The sequence below is a fragment of the Triticum urartu genome, chromosome 1A, assembly GCF_056163025.1.
Source record: "Triticum urartu cultivar PI428250 chromosome 1A, HENAU_Tu73, whole genome shotgun sequence".
NCBI classification, from domain to species: Eukaryota; Viridiplantae; Streptophyta; class Magnoliopsida; order Poales; family Poaceae; genus Triticum; species Triticum urartu.
The window spans coordinates 543049567-543064300 of NC_141873.1; the positions used below are offsets into that span (position 1 = coordinate 543049567).

The following is a 14734-nucleotide window of genomic DNA, read 5'->3' on the forward strand; positions in this document are numbered from 1 at the left end:
GCAAAATAGAATTAGAGGTATTGACAGACATACCAGTAGTGACCTCCACGTCACGAAGCTTTACCGCCCTCATAGCGCACCGCTGCTGAATGTCGTCCACTTCCGGATGGTCCTGGAGGCGGCTACTCAACCGCCGCCCCTCGGAGACCGGATCCGGAATGCCCCCGAACGCAATCACCTCCTCCCGAGTAGCAGCACTCGAGACCACCAAGCCGGAGGAAGGTTGAACCAGGGCCTCCTGCCCTAGGTCTCCATCCACCCCGGCCCACCGGCCAGGCAACATGGCCGGCGCCGAAGGCAAGCAGGCCTCCGTAGGCGCTCTTGGAGAAGAAGGCCCCGGGACCACCTGCCCCGAGCCCTCTCCGGAAAGCGACACCGGCGCCACCGAAACCGGCCCGGCGTGCGTGTCTTTATTTCATTTGTTCGTTTCTGTGACATTTATTCATATTTCTGAAAACATTTTACGTACATACATTCCCATACTTAATTTTTAGAAAATAAAACCACAAATTTGGGAAGTGTTAACACAGTGTAAACAAATTGTTACCGTAATCTTTAAAAAATGTTCGTGACATTTTAAAACTGTTCACACGTTTCTAAAAAAATATGTATATGACATTTTCAACAAATGTTTATATAATGTAAATAAATGTTTGTGTAATTCAAACAAACATTTATTACCATTCAAAATAATGTACATTACATTTATCCTATTCTACAAGGATCATCTAGAAAGTGGAGAGCTTTTGTTCCATTCAAATAGAATAGTTGACAAAAATGTTAAGAAGTGAGGCTATCCATAAAGGAGCCAAATGAAATAAAAATTTCATCAGCATTTGATGGATAACTTGGTTAATCATCTGGTTACATATTTACTTATGGTGGCGAAGAATAAAACTATCGCTATACTTTTTTTCTGCTTTTTGACTTGATAAAGTACTATTTAATTAATAGGGGCACACTTGAGGTGCAAGCTGTTTCTTGTTGTGCCAGAGGAGAAGGCAAAAATCTTATGAGTTTCAAAAATATATCCATGATTTTTAAAATGTTTATACAACAAAACGAATTCACTTAGTTTGAAAAATGTTTTTATCATTCAGAAAAATATTTCAACATGTATTTGAGAAATGATTAACAGATATTTTTAAAAAGTTCAAAACATTTATTTGAAAAAAAATCTTAATCTTGTAAAATGTTAGATGCGTATAAAAAATATTGTGTATGTACACAAAAATGTACAATGTGTATGGATAAAAATAGTCATCAAAACATATATTTGAAACAAATTCTTAAACATCCGTTTAAAAGTGTTAAACTTGTATAAAAGAAATATTTCTGATGTAGACAAAAAAATATTCTAAAGTGCATATGGAATATGCAGACATGTGTTCTTTTTTTCCAGAAATCCGGTGAAAAGTGAAAACCAATGAAAGAGTAAAAATGGAATAAGGAAAATGCAAAAGCCGAAGAAAACCAAAAAAACCCCTGCAAAAAAGTTAAGCCCTCTAACAGAAAAAAAAACTCGTAAGCAGTTACAGTATTGGGCCGGGCCAAATACCGTCGCCCGGTACGGTTTTTACTTAAGAAAAACTTGTCACCACCCCTCAAATTTTTTTTGTTGAAAACTCCTTTTTTTTGTCACCGTGTGTTTCAAAGATAGAAGGGGAGAGCGTACCTATCTATGGGTGGTTGATATGGTAGATTAAAATGGAGGGAACGCGGCATGGTGATTGCAACTTAGCAACTTTGAATTACCGCGTATGCGTGCAGTATGACCACGGCAATCTCGGACAAACCTGTTGGAAATATGCCCTAGAGGCAATAATAAAATGGTTATTATTATATTTCTTTGTTCATGATAATTGTCTATTGTTCATACTATAATTGTGTTATCCGGAAATCGTAATACATGTGTGAATACATAGACCACAACACGTCCCTAGTGAGCCTCTAGTTGACTAGCTCGTTGATCAAAAGATAGTCATGGTTTCCTGACTATGGACATTGGATGTCATTAATAACGGGATCACATCATTAGGAGAATGATGTCATGGACAAGACCCAATCCTAAGCATAGCTCAAAGATCGTGTAGTTCGTTTGCTGTAGCTTTTCTGAATGTCAAGTATCATTTCCTTAGACCATGAGATTGTGCAACTCCCGGATACCGTAGGAGTGCCTTGGGTGTGCCAAACGTCACAACGTAACTGGGTGACTATAAAGGTACATTACAGGTATCTCCGAAAGTGCCTGTTGGGTTGGCACGAATCGAGACTGGGATTTGTCACTCCGTATGACGGAGAGGTATCTCTGGGCCCACTCGGTAATGCATCATCATAATGAGCTCAATGTGACCAAGTGGTTGATCACGGAATCATGCATTACGGCACGAGTAAAGTGACTTGCCGGTAATGAGATTGAACTAGGTATTGGGATACCGACGATCGAGTCTCGGGCAAGTAACGTACCGATTGACAAAGGGAATTGTATACGGATTGATTGAATCCTCGACATCGTGGTTCATCCGATGAGATCATCGTGGAGCATGTGGGAGCCAACATGGGTATCCAGATCCCACTGTTGGTTATTGACCGGAGAAACGTCTCGGTCATGTCTGCATGTCTCCCGAACCTGTAGGGTCTACACACTTAAGGTTCGGTGACGCTAGGGTTGTAGAGATATTAGCATATGGTAACCCGAAAGTTGTTCGGAGTCCCGGATGAGATCCCGGACGTCACGAGGAGTTCCGGAATGGTCCGGAGGTGAAGATTTATATATAGGAAGTCAAGTTTCGGCCATCGGGAAAGTTTCGGGGTAATCGGTATTGTACCGGGACCACCGGAAGGGTCCCGGGGGTCCAGCGGGTGGGGCCACCTATCCCGGAGGGCCCCATGGGCTGAAGTGGGAGGGGAACCAGCCCCTAGTGGGCTGGTGTGCCCCCCTTGGGCCTCCCCCTGCGCCTAGGGTTGGAAACCCTAGGGGTGGGGGGCGCCACCCTTGCCTTGGGGGGCAAGGCACCCCCTTGGCCGCCGCCCCCCTAGGAGATTGGATCTCCTAGGGCCGGCGCCCCCCCCTAGGCACCCTATATATAGTGGGGGGGGAGCAGCCGCACCAAAGCCCCTGGCCTCTCCCTCTCCCTCCCGTGACACTCCTCCGTCTCCCTGCGCTTGGCGAAGCCCTGCCGAGATCGCCGTTGCTTCCACCACCACGCCGTCGTGCTGTTGGATTTTCATCAACCTCTCATTTCCCCTTGCTGGATCAAGTTGGAGAAGACGTCTTCCCAACCGTACGTGTGTTGAACGCGGAGGTGCCGTCCGTTCGGCATTAGGTCATCGGTGATTTGGATCACGTCGAGTACGACTCCATCAACCCCGTTCTTTTGAACGCTTTCACACGCGATCTACAAGGGTATGTAGATGCACTCCTCTCTCCCTTGTTGCTAGATGACTTTATAGATTGATCTTGGTGATGCGTAGAAATTTTTTAAAATTTTGCTATGTTCCCTGACAAAACCAAGAGCAAAGCTACCACGCCAGTTCGCGGGACAAGCTGTCAGTGTTTGGCCCCGCGCCTCCGCCTCTGCTGTACACCACGACCTGCCAGAAGAATGAGCTAGCCATTCCTCACCATGCATGCACGTGATGGATCGGCGGAGTATGCATGTTCTGTTGGTTCAGACGGAAATTACTCCCTCATCGCTCCAACACATTCACCAAACCTCTGACACTACCACTTGTGTATATTCATACACTGCCTGCACGTTGCGGCGATCGCGTGAAGAATCAGCGGCACGTTGCCGGACGGAGATCGTGTTGAAACGGTCGTGCCGCACTCATATTTCTGATCTAATCTATCTATAGACTTGTCAGCCCGCACGGTGCCCGAGGTCAAGACATCAACTACAAGCAACAGGGGGTACATTTGCTCTATGGACTTTGTCACCACTCGCCACACAGTGCCCGAGGTCAAGAGATCAACTGGAATCAGCAATGCGCTAGTGGACAAGTCGAACCTACGAAGAGCCAGCCAACTCTTGACGACTTGACGTACTCACACTGACATAGGGGTACTACTCCTACGTGTATATCTAGCTGGGTGTTATGTGGTGTTTACTCAAACTATTAGTGGCAGGGCAATGATGTGACCGGCACCCTTGTGTATACAGTTCATGTCGGCATCAAAGTTACGATACTGCAAACAGTTAAACTCGATTAAACTTTCACCAACGTTTTCTCCCAGTACTACAGTAGTTTGTCAAGGGAGTGCCAGGCCAGCGGCCAAGCAGAAGCAGGACAGAGGCAGAGCGCATGCCGTGGTGGATTAGCTTCCATTCAAATGCCGAAACCAGTTGAGTGGGTGCGTTGAGGCGCCGGGAGTTACTACATGCCAAAGTCAAACTAGCTAGCTAACGTCGACCAAGACCTAGAGTTTATCACGTCCACATGCATTTGGACAACAAATTAACTGTGTTCGCAGTCATGCTACTGTATGTACATAGCTTTTTTTTCTTGCGAATACCTGTGTGTATATAGCTCACAAGTTATTGGCCAGTTGGGATTGTTAGTTTTTTTTTTGTGCTTCTATTTGAGTTGAGAAAAAAATTAGCATGTCAAAACTTCGGACACAATTTAAACTATTTCCAAACCAAATTTAAAATAGCAAAAGAAGTGGATATTGATACATCTATTCCCAAAGAATATATCTGAAATTTCGATTTTAAACCTCACATGCATGCATGCATGATGACAACGCTATCATCAAGCTAGTTAGACCATCAGTTGATCCTCACAAAGAGTTGAAATTATATGTTGTAATTAACTGAGCTTAATTATCTCAAACCTCCTTGCATATGCGCATGTCTTGGGGGTATCTTGTTGCGCCTATTTATTTTGCTAATTTCCTTAAGATAACACAGCTACTAGGACATACACATGTCTTGGGGGTAAAGAAAATTAGTTACCGCTTATATATGACATATACATGTAGAATACAAAAAATGACATACACATGACTGATGAGTGAGGTATCATCAAGCTAGTTAGGCCATCGGTTTGGATTAAGTATGTACAGTACTAACTAACCATCTAAAAAAACTAAAACTAATCAACCTCATCGGAAATCTACTTGCGTATGTGCATATCATGTGAGTGGCTTGTCGTGCCCATTTGTTTTGCTATTTTCGTCAAGATAATAACACAACCAATGGAGCTAACGTAATTCCAGCCGCCCGTTCATGCATGCATGTGTGGAGCTTATCCGCAAAATATGGGATAAAAAGTGAACTTGTTGATAACATTTTCAACAACAAAAATGCACTATATATGAGTCGTTTCTGCCCGCGTGGATGCACAACATACGGTAAAAATAGCATCCGATAAAAAAAAACAAATTCACCTGCTGATAGCATGCACCGAGAGAGGGACGGACGAATAATACGTGGACAGCAGAGCTGCACGAGCATCCAAATTAGTGAAAGATGGCATAGAAAAACAAAGATTACATACTATCAGGTTAAATATGCGCTTAATGATCGATCGTCATCGATCTGCCGACGTCGGAAAGAAAAGCCCTACCCATGTCTTTTGATCTTTAGAAGAACATGTTAGCCATATAAACTACATCATCTTATCTTTAGGACCATATCTATCTATCGAACAAGACCGCCCTTTCCATAATCGAGCTAGGTAGTGCGTATGATGCAAAGTGCCACATCAGTTGGATAAACCCCCGAGCACGTCGGATCGCCGAATGTCCGGTCAAGTACGGGGTTAGTGCATGCTTGCGTACCCATCATCGTGCACATGTTCAAAAGAAGAAGAAAACCAACCAATGGATATATTCATACATATATATACCATATCTGTTTATCTGATGACATGTAACAACCCGTGGATGTGTAAGCAGGCACTCAAGGACGCAATCTCCACATAAAAGCGTGCCCTTTCTGATGATGATACGATCGGCAGGTGATATATTCGATCATGCATAATAGACTAAGTAAAGATCGGTCGATGAGCATAAATAGGAGCGTTCACAGTATAATACTAGTTCGTTATAGGAGTGTGTGATGTAAGCATGTTCGGTTGAGTTGGACTGTTGGAGGAATATATTGTGCAGACAGATATTGATCGGTGATCGGTGCATGTTGGCATAGACTGTTGAGAAGCCGCCGGAGAAGCACGTGTAAAGGCATGACCTGGACATGCATGCGGCACGCGAGATAAGGATGGCTCTCTCCTCTCTGGACGGCTGCTGCAAGTATTTTATGTTACCGTCGGCGCTCTCTCTCTTTCTCCGTGTGTCTTTTGTATGGAAAGCATGTGTGTCTTTTGTATGGAAAGCGTGAGCCTGAACGGCCGGAGTTTATGAGGTGACGACGCATTTAGGCGCAGTGTACACAGATGGATAGAAAGGAGCTGCCGCAACCATATCGATCCATGGCTTCGCACCTTTGGACGCCCACGCGCGCCAAATATAATCTATCTCATCATATCTATCTATCTGTCCGTCGACGACCAACCCACACAGGCCACTTCGCTTTGCGGAGAGCAAAAGCAAAGCTATCTAGCGTACATATATGCACACGCCGGTCGATTCTAAGAAGAAAATGCCCTTTCCAGATTCCAAAAATTATCCAGGCATATGCTGAGATCAACCAATCAAAATCGCCAAAAATAGGTACTTCTTCCTTTCGGGTTAAACTGACTATCTCAAAAACCAGAAGTTTTGTATTTGCAAGGCTCACTCTCTTGAAAACCTGTAAATATAGCTGTGTCCATATTAAAATCTGTCAAAATTATGTTTTCGTGTAGAATCAACCGACGCATTAAGGAGTGAGAGGGTCATGCATGTATCATTAATATGTTGTCTGACACGGCCCTCTTTGGTTGGTTGATGTGATTTACAAGATGAGACCAATAAACCAAAAATGAGGGAGTGTTATAATGTTCGGCAAGGCTTCAGTCGAGAAAACCTCTTCCATGACGAGCCATTGGTTGTACATCACAGGAAGAAAAAAAAACAAAAGAGAAACATTTAGGCCAGTGATTAGAAAAAAAAACTAGCTGATTTTCTATTTTTAGCGTATTAGTTTTGTGATATTGTGACAACATTTCACCCCTTAATTGGTATCTTACGATGACATCTCTACCCCAGATTCATGTGTCACGCACGATGTATGGATTATGTGCAAGCTAATTAATTAGGCAGACAATTCAGACCCATATTCTCTAGGGTGTGTCTAATGTGATACATGAACAATGTGATGTACCTAGCAACATTTGTTTGGCAAAATTGACACCATTTCATAGAATTTGATGAAACTCAAGGTAATTTTGACATAAGTTGGTACTCCCCAAAACTAGTACACGTCCAAGTTGTCTACGTGGTCGGTTGCCCTCCTCCTAAAAAGATCTAATTTTCCCAGTTCATGGAGGAAGAAATAAAATGGGATGAAACCAATTACACTATATCACACCTAATTAAGTGGTACAACGTGGAAGACATTTTAAAAGGTTGTTAAAATTGTAACTGCCACACACTAGGGGATAAAAGGTGAAACTTACACTAAAAACTAAGAAGAGTTTGATAACAAACCATGTCTTAGTTTGTCTTCGTCAACATGCAACATTCATGTGTCGCTGACATGTGGGCCGGCAGCATTTTTTAACAAAGTAGTAGATGCGAAAGCACGGCATCTTGTGAACAATTTATGAACTAAAATGTGAAAGAAAAACCTAGAATAAGAATCTGGGTAGAGGCCAATATCGATGGATCGACGGGGACTTAAAAAGATGTCAAGCAGTATCGTGTATTTCGTATGCAACTGAAAACGTTGGTCCTGGTATCACTGTTCCTTTCCTCATACAAACATAAAATACTAGAATGGTTCCGCGTGCGATGTTCAAATAACCTTTATCTTCTTTTAGAAAGGCGCGAGAGTGGCATGTCTGGGTGCTGGCAAGTGGTAACAGTGTGTGTCAGGCCGATGGGAGCCGCGGCTGCTGCGAGCTGTTGCTACGGAGAAAGCAGTGTGGCACTATGTACGTATGGCGGCTGCCATCATTTGTTTCAGGGGGGAATGCACCTGATCGGCCTGACCTGATCCGGCATGGGGTAGCTGGTTGACGTCACTGGCGCGGCGGTGCCCTGCGATTCATCCATGTGAACACCACGCGCCTCCCCCGCGGGCCTGCTCCCTCCCCTCTCGCCCCGTCCCACCCAGCAGTCCTCTACCCAGCCATTGGACTCACAGCACACATGCCGCGCTCGGACACGCCGTACCGGTGCAACTCAGATGGTTTTGCTGCCTTCTGCTGGCTGGCCCTGACGTGCACAATCAATCATTGGCGTGCGGCACCTGTTGCCGCCTCATAGGGCCTGCCTCGTGACGGATCTGCAAGCGGAACATGGGGTTGGTTGGTTTCCTATCTTGCATTTCGCGAATCGGTACGTACGGCCGTGTGTCGTGCCCGTGCTAGTCATCACAGAGTAAGTAAATATTGGAGCTACAGCATGACGGTAGTCGGTACCACTGTATTCTAGCGATGGCGTGTATGTTGGTGCCTACTTTTAGCACGTGCCGGTGTCTGTCATGTTTTTCTTTTGTTTTTACCAAAGAGTATAAGTTTATCAATGACATTAACACCAAATCATGTTCAGACATTCATCATCAGCAAACACAATGTTAGAATAATCCCAGATGCACCATCGATCATCCAATGACTAATCGGTCACACGAATCACGGTATCGAGATTTTTTAACGAGGTTCATCAACATGGCTACGTTCTCAGGGGCTGACAATGAGTGCTCCTCCCCATGATAACGCACCCTGGCCATTCGGACGCCAGCACACGCCGCCACCCTACTGTGTGCAGGTGCTATTATGCTGGCATAATTAAGTTAAATCATGTGTCTACCCTCAAATTATATAGGAGGCCTATGATAGAAGTGTGCTATTAGGACACAACTCCTACCTTACGTAGACACAATTTAACTCATAATCCAACTGTAACCTACCTTGAACAATATATTCGACACAATTCCAACAACACACACACAACCGTTAACACTACTAAACTCAATGCTATCAATAAAGTTCTCTTTTCTGGTTACTATTCACTACTCGACATTTCAAAAATGTATGGTACAGTTTGGAGTTAATCTTTATTACCATTGTAGATGTAACATGTGTCCAAACACTTCGATTCGTTGGTATGTTTTTCATTGCATTTTGCCGGTACAACTTCTAAGGCAATGGCATGATACAACTCACACACACACACACACACACACACACACACACACACACACACACACACACACACAGAGTACATTGAAGTCCCTGATTTTTCAAGGAGGGGCCGAAACAAGTAATGAAGATTGCAATCAGGTCCAACAACTCTCGCATGGATCCGTCCTTGTCGTGACGGGGACGAGGACACTTGGGATGGTGAGACATCCACACCACCACCACCAGCATTCCACAAACTTTGGACCGAAGTTTAGCCGCCTCCTCATTGACCTTGAGGATGGTAGAAAGAAAGATATATAGTTGCCCTTCATCCATAAGAACCACTGGTGGGATGGTGAAGAGTGGCAATTAACCGCCGTCACAAACGTCATAACTCTGCCATGAACACCAGCGATCATGAAACCTGCCTAATCGTCAAAATCTAGGCCTTCACTTCTCCCCTGCTCTTCATACACAACAATGGTGGCATCAAAAGGTGAGGACAAGCAGACAACCCACCAACACATCAGGGTAGCCTTGAGCTTACTGAGGGAGTCACCGACGTTGGCCCGTCTGGCTGCAACTTGCTCTTCACCACCGTAAGCAACAGGGCCATCGCACTAGATTGTAGCTTGCATGCGTAGGTTGCATGTTGCAGATCGACATCATGCCATACGCTTGTAAGGCAACACGAACCCTTGACAAGGGGAACTTGTGCTCCTCTCTCAGCTCTATACCAATCAGCAACGTCGTTGTCGGAAAAGGGAGTGAGCCGGGTCGACACATGCGACTCACACTGGGAAGTGAAGGAAGAGCCCTAGATTTGTAGATGTGCATTTCCAAGGGCGGGCCAATGTTATGGCCCCACTCAAATTCTCTAATAGTAGTAGTTTATCAGAAATCCAATTTGGCTTCCGGAGCATGTGCTCGTGGGCGTGAAAATGATTTTTGAAATGTAAAAGAAAAACCGAACAAACTTTGTATGCATACATAGTCCCATCCAAATGCTACTTGCAAAACTTTACGTAAATATGTTATACAATTTTGGCCTGTGCCAAAAAAAAATTTGAACGCCAAATGTTACTCCAAAATGCCACTTCAAATTTGTTTTTTTCACCAACAAACACACTACAGCTCTGTTTTGCATGAAAATTGTCAAGCATGCCTGCAACACTAACATGAACATCCACAAAAATTTCAGATTTTTTTTAAAACATTTTACTAGTTTTTTCGTTACTGTTCATCTGGTAGCAAATGTTCATGGACCGTTCCCCCGAGGATAAATTTGCCCCAACTCAGGAAAAAATGGGTTCACCCCGCATTTCTTTCATTGTATTTCTGAAGCAATATGTTGTGTTGACCTTGTATTGTACACAGATATTTCTCTATTATACAAGGTGGTAAACTACCAAGATTTAGCTGATGCTCATTGACAACTTCCAATTCTCAGGAGACCCGAATTTAGTGAGTGTATGCACTGCAATCCGGCCCACTCGCTGTCCATCCATGCAAGAAAGTCTCCGGTCTGAGTTAATTAGCTAGGCCCTGGATCGACGCATGCTGCCCTGGACCAGAATCTGGTGTATTTGCTTTTGTTCACAATTACTACTATGAGCAGCTACCAAGAGATTAGCTGTCTTTAGCTAGTTCAATAGTAATTTGTAGAGCAATAGCAAAGAGCCCATTTAAATTTGTACATGTTGATTGAATCCTAAATTCCTAATGACATGCCCCCATAGCTCACTTGTCTTGTTTACCGTCTAACAGTAAAAACCATAAGCATTGATTTTGAAGTACTATATGATATGTTAATCAGAACCAAACTATGAACTATCGGTACAACTGTGTTAAAAAGCAATATCGGCACAACACAAGGTCTTAAGCTTTTCTTTGTCGCATTATAAGCTGCAGTTTTTTTTGGATGTTGATTTAATTAGTCAAGTATGGCGTAGCATAGCCCCCTAGTAATGGGTGCATAAGCATGGATTTAAATAGTCGGGAGGTATGAGACACGCCTATTAGTTCCAGAGAAGGGCCATGCACATGACAAGCTTTGAACGATGCAGAGACGATGGTTAAATCTGGCCGGACGTACGTATGTTTGAACAAGTCGTTGGCCGCTGGATTGTTTTGTCGTCCATAAATCGTGCACTCGTATCGTGCATGGAACAGTTTCATTAATTCCAACACACCATCACGAATCTCAATCCCGTTTTTCCGACCCTCTCACGAATCCAATGGCTGCGTCTGCGTGATCTGATTTTTAATCCGGTTGTACGTGTACGTGTATGCTAGACCAGTTGTCCTATATCTTCATTATGAATGGGTTTCATGTTATGATTATTGAAGGTACTTCCTTTGTTTTTTTAGTCTGCATGTAAAATATGGTCAAGGTCAAACTTTGTAAAGTTTGACTAAGTTTATATTAAAAAATATAAACATTCACAACATGCAACCAATATTATTAGATGCATTATGAAGTTTGTTTTCATATTGTATAATTTTAGTATTGTAGACATTTTATATAAATTTGGTCAAACTTTGCTTAGTTTGACTTCAAATAAATCTTATATGCGGAATGGAGGGAGTAATATACATATCCATAACGTTGACGATAAACGTTGCAATTGGATCGGTTGTTGACCTTCTTTATGTTTTGTCACTGATCATTATTGTCCTAACTAGTATTTTTGGTGATCTAGGAACTCCATGTGCGCGTGGTGAATAGCCAAGTAAAAGATTGAAAAATATCTGATAGGGATCGACAAAGCGATCGACCGATGCGGACATGCATAACCATCAATCTAAAACTTCCAGAAAATTTTGCGGCACCACGAACCAACCTTTGGTTGGATGGTTAGGAGAACAGTGATATTCCCATCCCACCGGGTTTAAATCCTGATGCTCGCAATTATCTTGAATTTATTTCAGAATTTCCGGCGATACACTTTTAGTGGGAGAAAACGTTCCCGTCAACTATGAGGCGCCCACGATGACTTTGTAAAATCTCAAGATGACATGCCGCAGTCTCTCTGAGGTGCTCATAGAAGTAAGATATGCGTGTATGCGTTTATACGGATGAATGTATGTGCATATATACTAGCGTTTGCGTCTGTACTATGTTAAAAAAATTGTGTGGCACCATCAGCGTCACCGTTTACTATGAGAGACCTACACACAACATAGACTGCACATAAGCATCAAAAACCGAAATGGGTCAGCAGCTAGCTCAGCTCACACATTTTGTTCTTCCACTTGTAGGCGTTAGTAGGAGGAGGAGATCCGTTACTTGGCGTGCCACTACTTTTCTTCCTCCAAAACAAAGTTAAAATTAGAAAGCATCAAAAGGAAATGCAAGAATGGCACTCTGAATTTCTCACGCAACCACACCATACCATACTGCGTGCGCAGCATGGCCAAGGGGTGCGTTCATCATCATCTTCATCGTCTTTTTCTTCCATGGATGCCATAAAATATGTAATAGTTGACCTACACCAACACAAGCCCATGAGACCTATATAAATATCTAACATTCAAAATGGAATCCTGTGTCTAAACATATAAATTTAAAACAATACTAATATCTACGATGCAAATACTATAAATAAGTGAATAACACTAGTATGTATAAATAAAAAGAAACATCAGTACAGTGTGTGACCAAATCTTAGTTAACTAACACTTAATCAAGTCTCAGTCAAATGACATAGTATATAAGAAGAAAGAAAAAACTAAGAAGAATTTTTTTGTATGAATCTTTACGCAAGATCAAAGGAATAAAGCATCGACTGAGACATAACGAAGTCTGAGTCGAGTAAGACTTAGCAAAACTGATTGAACAATATAATGTACTCCCTTCATCTCATAATATAAGATCGTTTTGCCAGCCAGTTAGCTTAGCCATACCCATACTCACACTCACCTCCAGCTCCTCTCCTCGATCGGCTCCTCGATCCTATATAACACACGCACTTGCCTCTGCTGCTCCATTTCCAGTCTTTGGCTAAGCTACTACTCTACCTAGCTAAGCATCTTCTTCATTTTTTTCGGTGGTGATCGGATGGAAAGTGCGAGGAGCTGCCTCATGGAGGACGTGAGCAGCGGCGCGTCCACTGGCAATAAGGCGTCTGCGGTGCCGGCCGCGCTGGCGACCAAGCCGCTGCAGCGCGTGGGCAGCGGGGCCAGCGCGGTCATGGACGCGCCGGAGCCCGGCGCCGAGGCGGACTCCGGCCGCGGCGGGCGGCTGCCGTCGTCCAAGTACAAGGGCGTGGTGCCGCAGCCCAACGGGCGCTGGGGCGCGCAGATCTACGAGCGCCACCAGCGCGTCTGGCTCGGCACGTTCACAGGGGAGGCCGAGGCCGCGCGCGCCTACGACGCGGCGGCGCAGAGGTTCCGCGGCCGCGACGCCGTCACCAACTTCCGCCCGCTCGTCGAGTCCGACGCGGACGACGCCGCCGAGCTCCGCTTCCTCGCCGCCCGCTCCAAGGCCGAGGTCGTCGACATGCTGCGCAAGCACATCTACCCCGACGAGCTCGCGCAGCACAAGCGCGCATTCCTCGCCTCCGCGGCGTCGTCCCCTACGTCGTCGTCGTCAGCTCCCGCCTCGTCGGCTCCTTCAGCCGCGGCGCCCTCCGCGGCGACGCTGCGCGAGCACCTGTTCGACAAGACGGTCACGCCCAGCGACGTGGGGAAGCTGAACCGGCTGGTGATCCCGAAGCAGCACGCCGAGAAGCACTTCCCTCTCCAGCTCCCTTCGGCCGGCACCGCCGTGTCTGGCGAGTGCAAGGGCGCCCTGCTCAACTTCGATGACGCGGCCGGCAAGGTGTGGAGGTTCCGGTACTCGTACTGGAACAGCAGCCAGAGCTACGTGCTCACCAAGGGGTGGAGCCGTTTCGTCAAGGAGAAGGGCCTGCACGCCGGCGACGCCGTAGTATTCTACCGCTCCGCCTCGGGCAACAACCAGTTCTTTATCGACTGCAAGCTCCGGTCCATGACGACGACGACGACCTTCGTCAACGCGACGGCGGCCACCACGTTGCCGGCACCCGTGATGAGGACCGTGCGTCTCTTCGGCGTCGACCTTCTCACTGCGCCGGCGTTGAGGCACGCGCCAGAGCACGAGGACTACGGCATGGCCAAGACAAACAAGAGATTCGTGGACGCCAGCGTAGCGGCGGCCACTCCGGCGCACGCGGTCTGGAAGAAGCGGTGCGTAGACTTCTCGCTGACCTATAGTCATGCCACCACCTCACAGTGCCCGACGTCAAGAGATCAACTAGAAGGAATACAAGCAGCAGGGAGTACATTTGCTCTGTAGACTTGTCACCATTCGCCACACAGTGCCCGAGGTCAAAAGAGCAGCTGGAATCAGCAGCGCAAATACTCTTGACCGACTCACATTCACGTAGCAGGATTTTTTTTGAAAAAACTTCCGATGTGCTCATCAAACTTTATGTATAAAGAACATCAGTAATAGAAATTGCATGCACTATCATAGACCAAC

At 45.2% G+C, this 14734-nt stretch overlaps 1 protein-coding gene across 1 annotated transcript; it reads left to right on the top strand.

Moving 5' to 3' along the window:
* The first annotated feature begins 13138 nt into the window (after positions 1–13138).
* Positions 13139–14734, top strand: LOC125538079 (AP2/ERF and B3 domain-containing protein Os05g0549800-like). The gene has a single exon (XM_048701383.2). The coding sequence runs from the start codon at positions 13292–13294 to the stop codon at positions 14546–14548; it is 1257 nt and encodes a 418-aa protein (XP_048557340.1). The 5' UTR covers positions 13139–13291; the 3' UTR covers positions 14549–14734.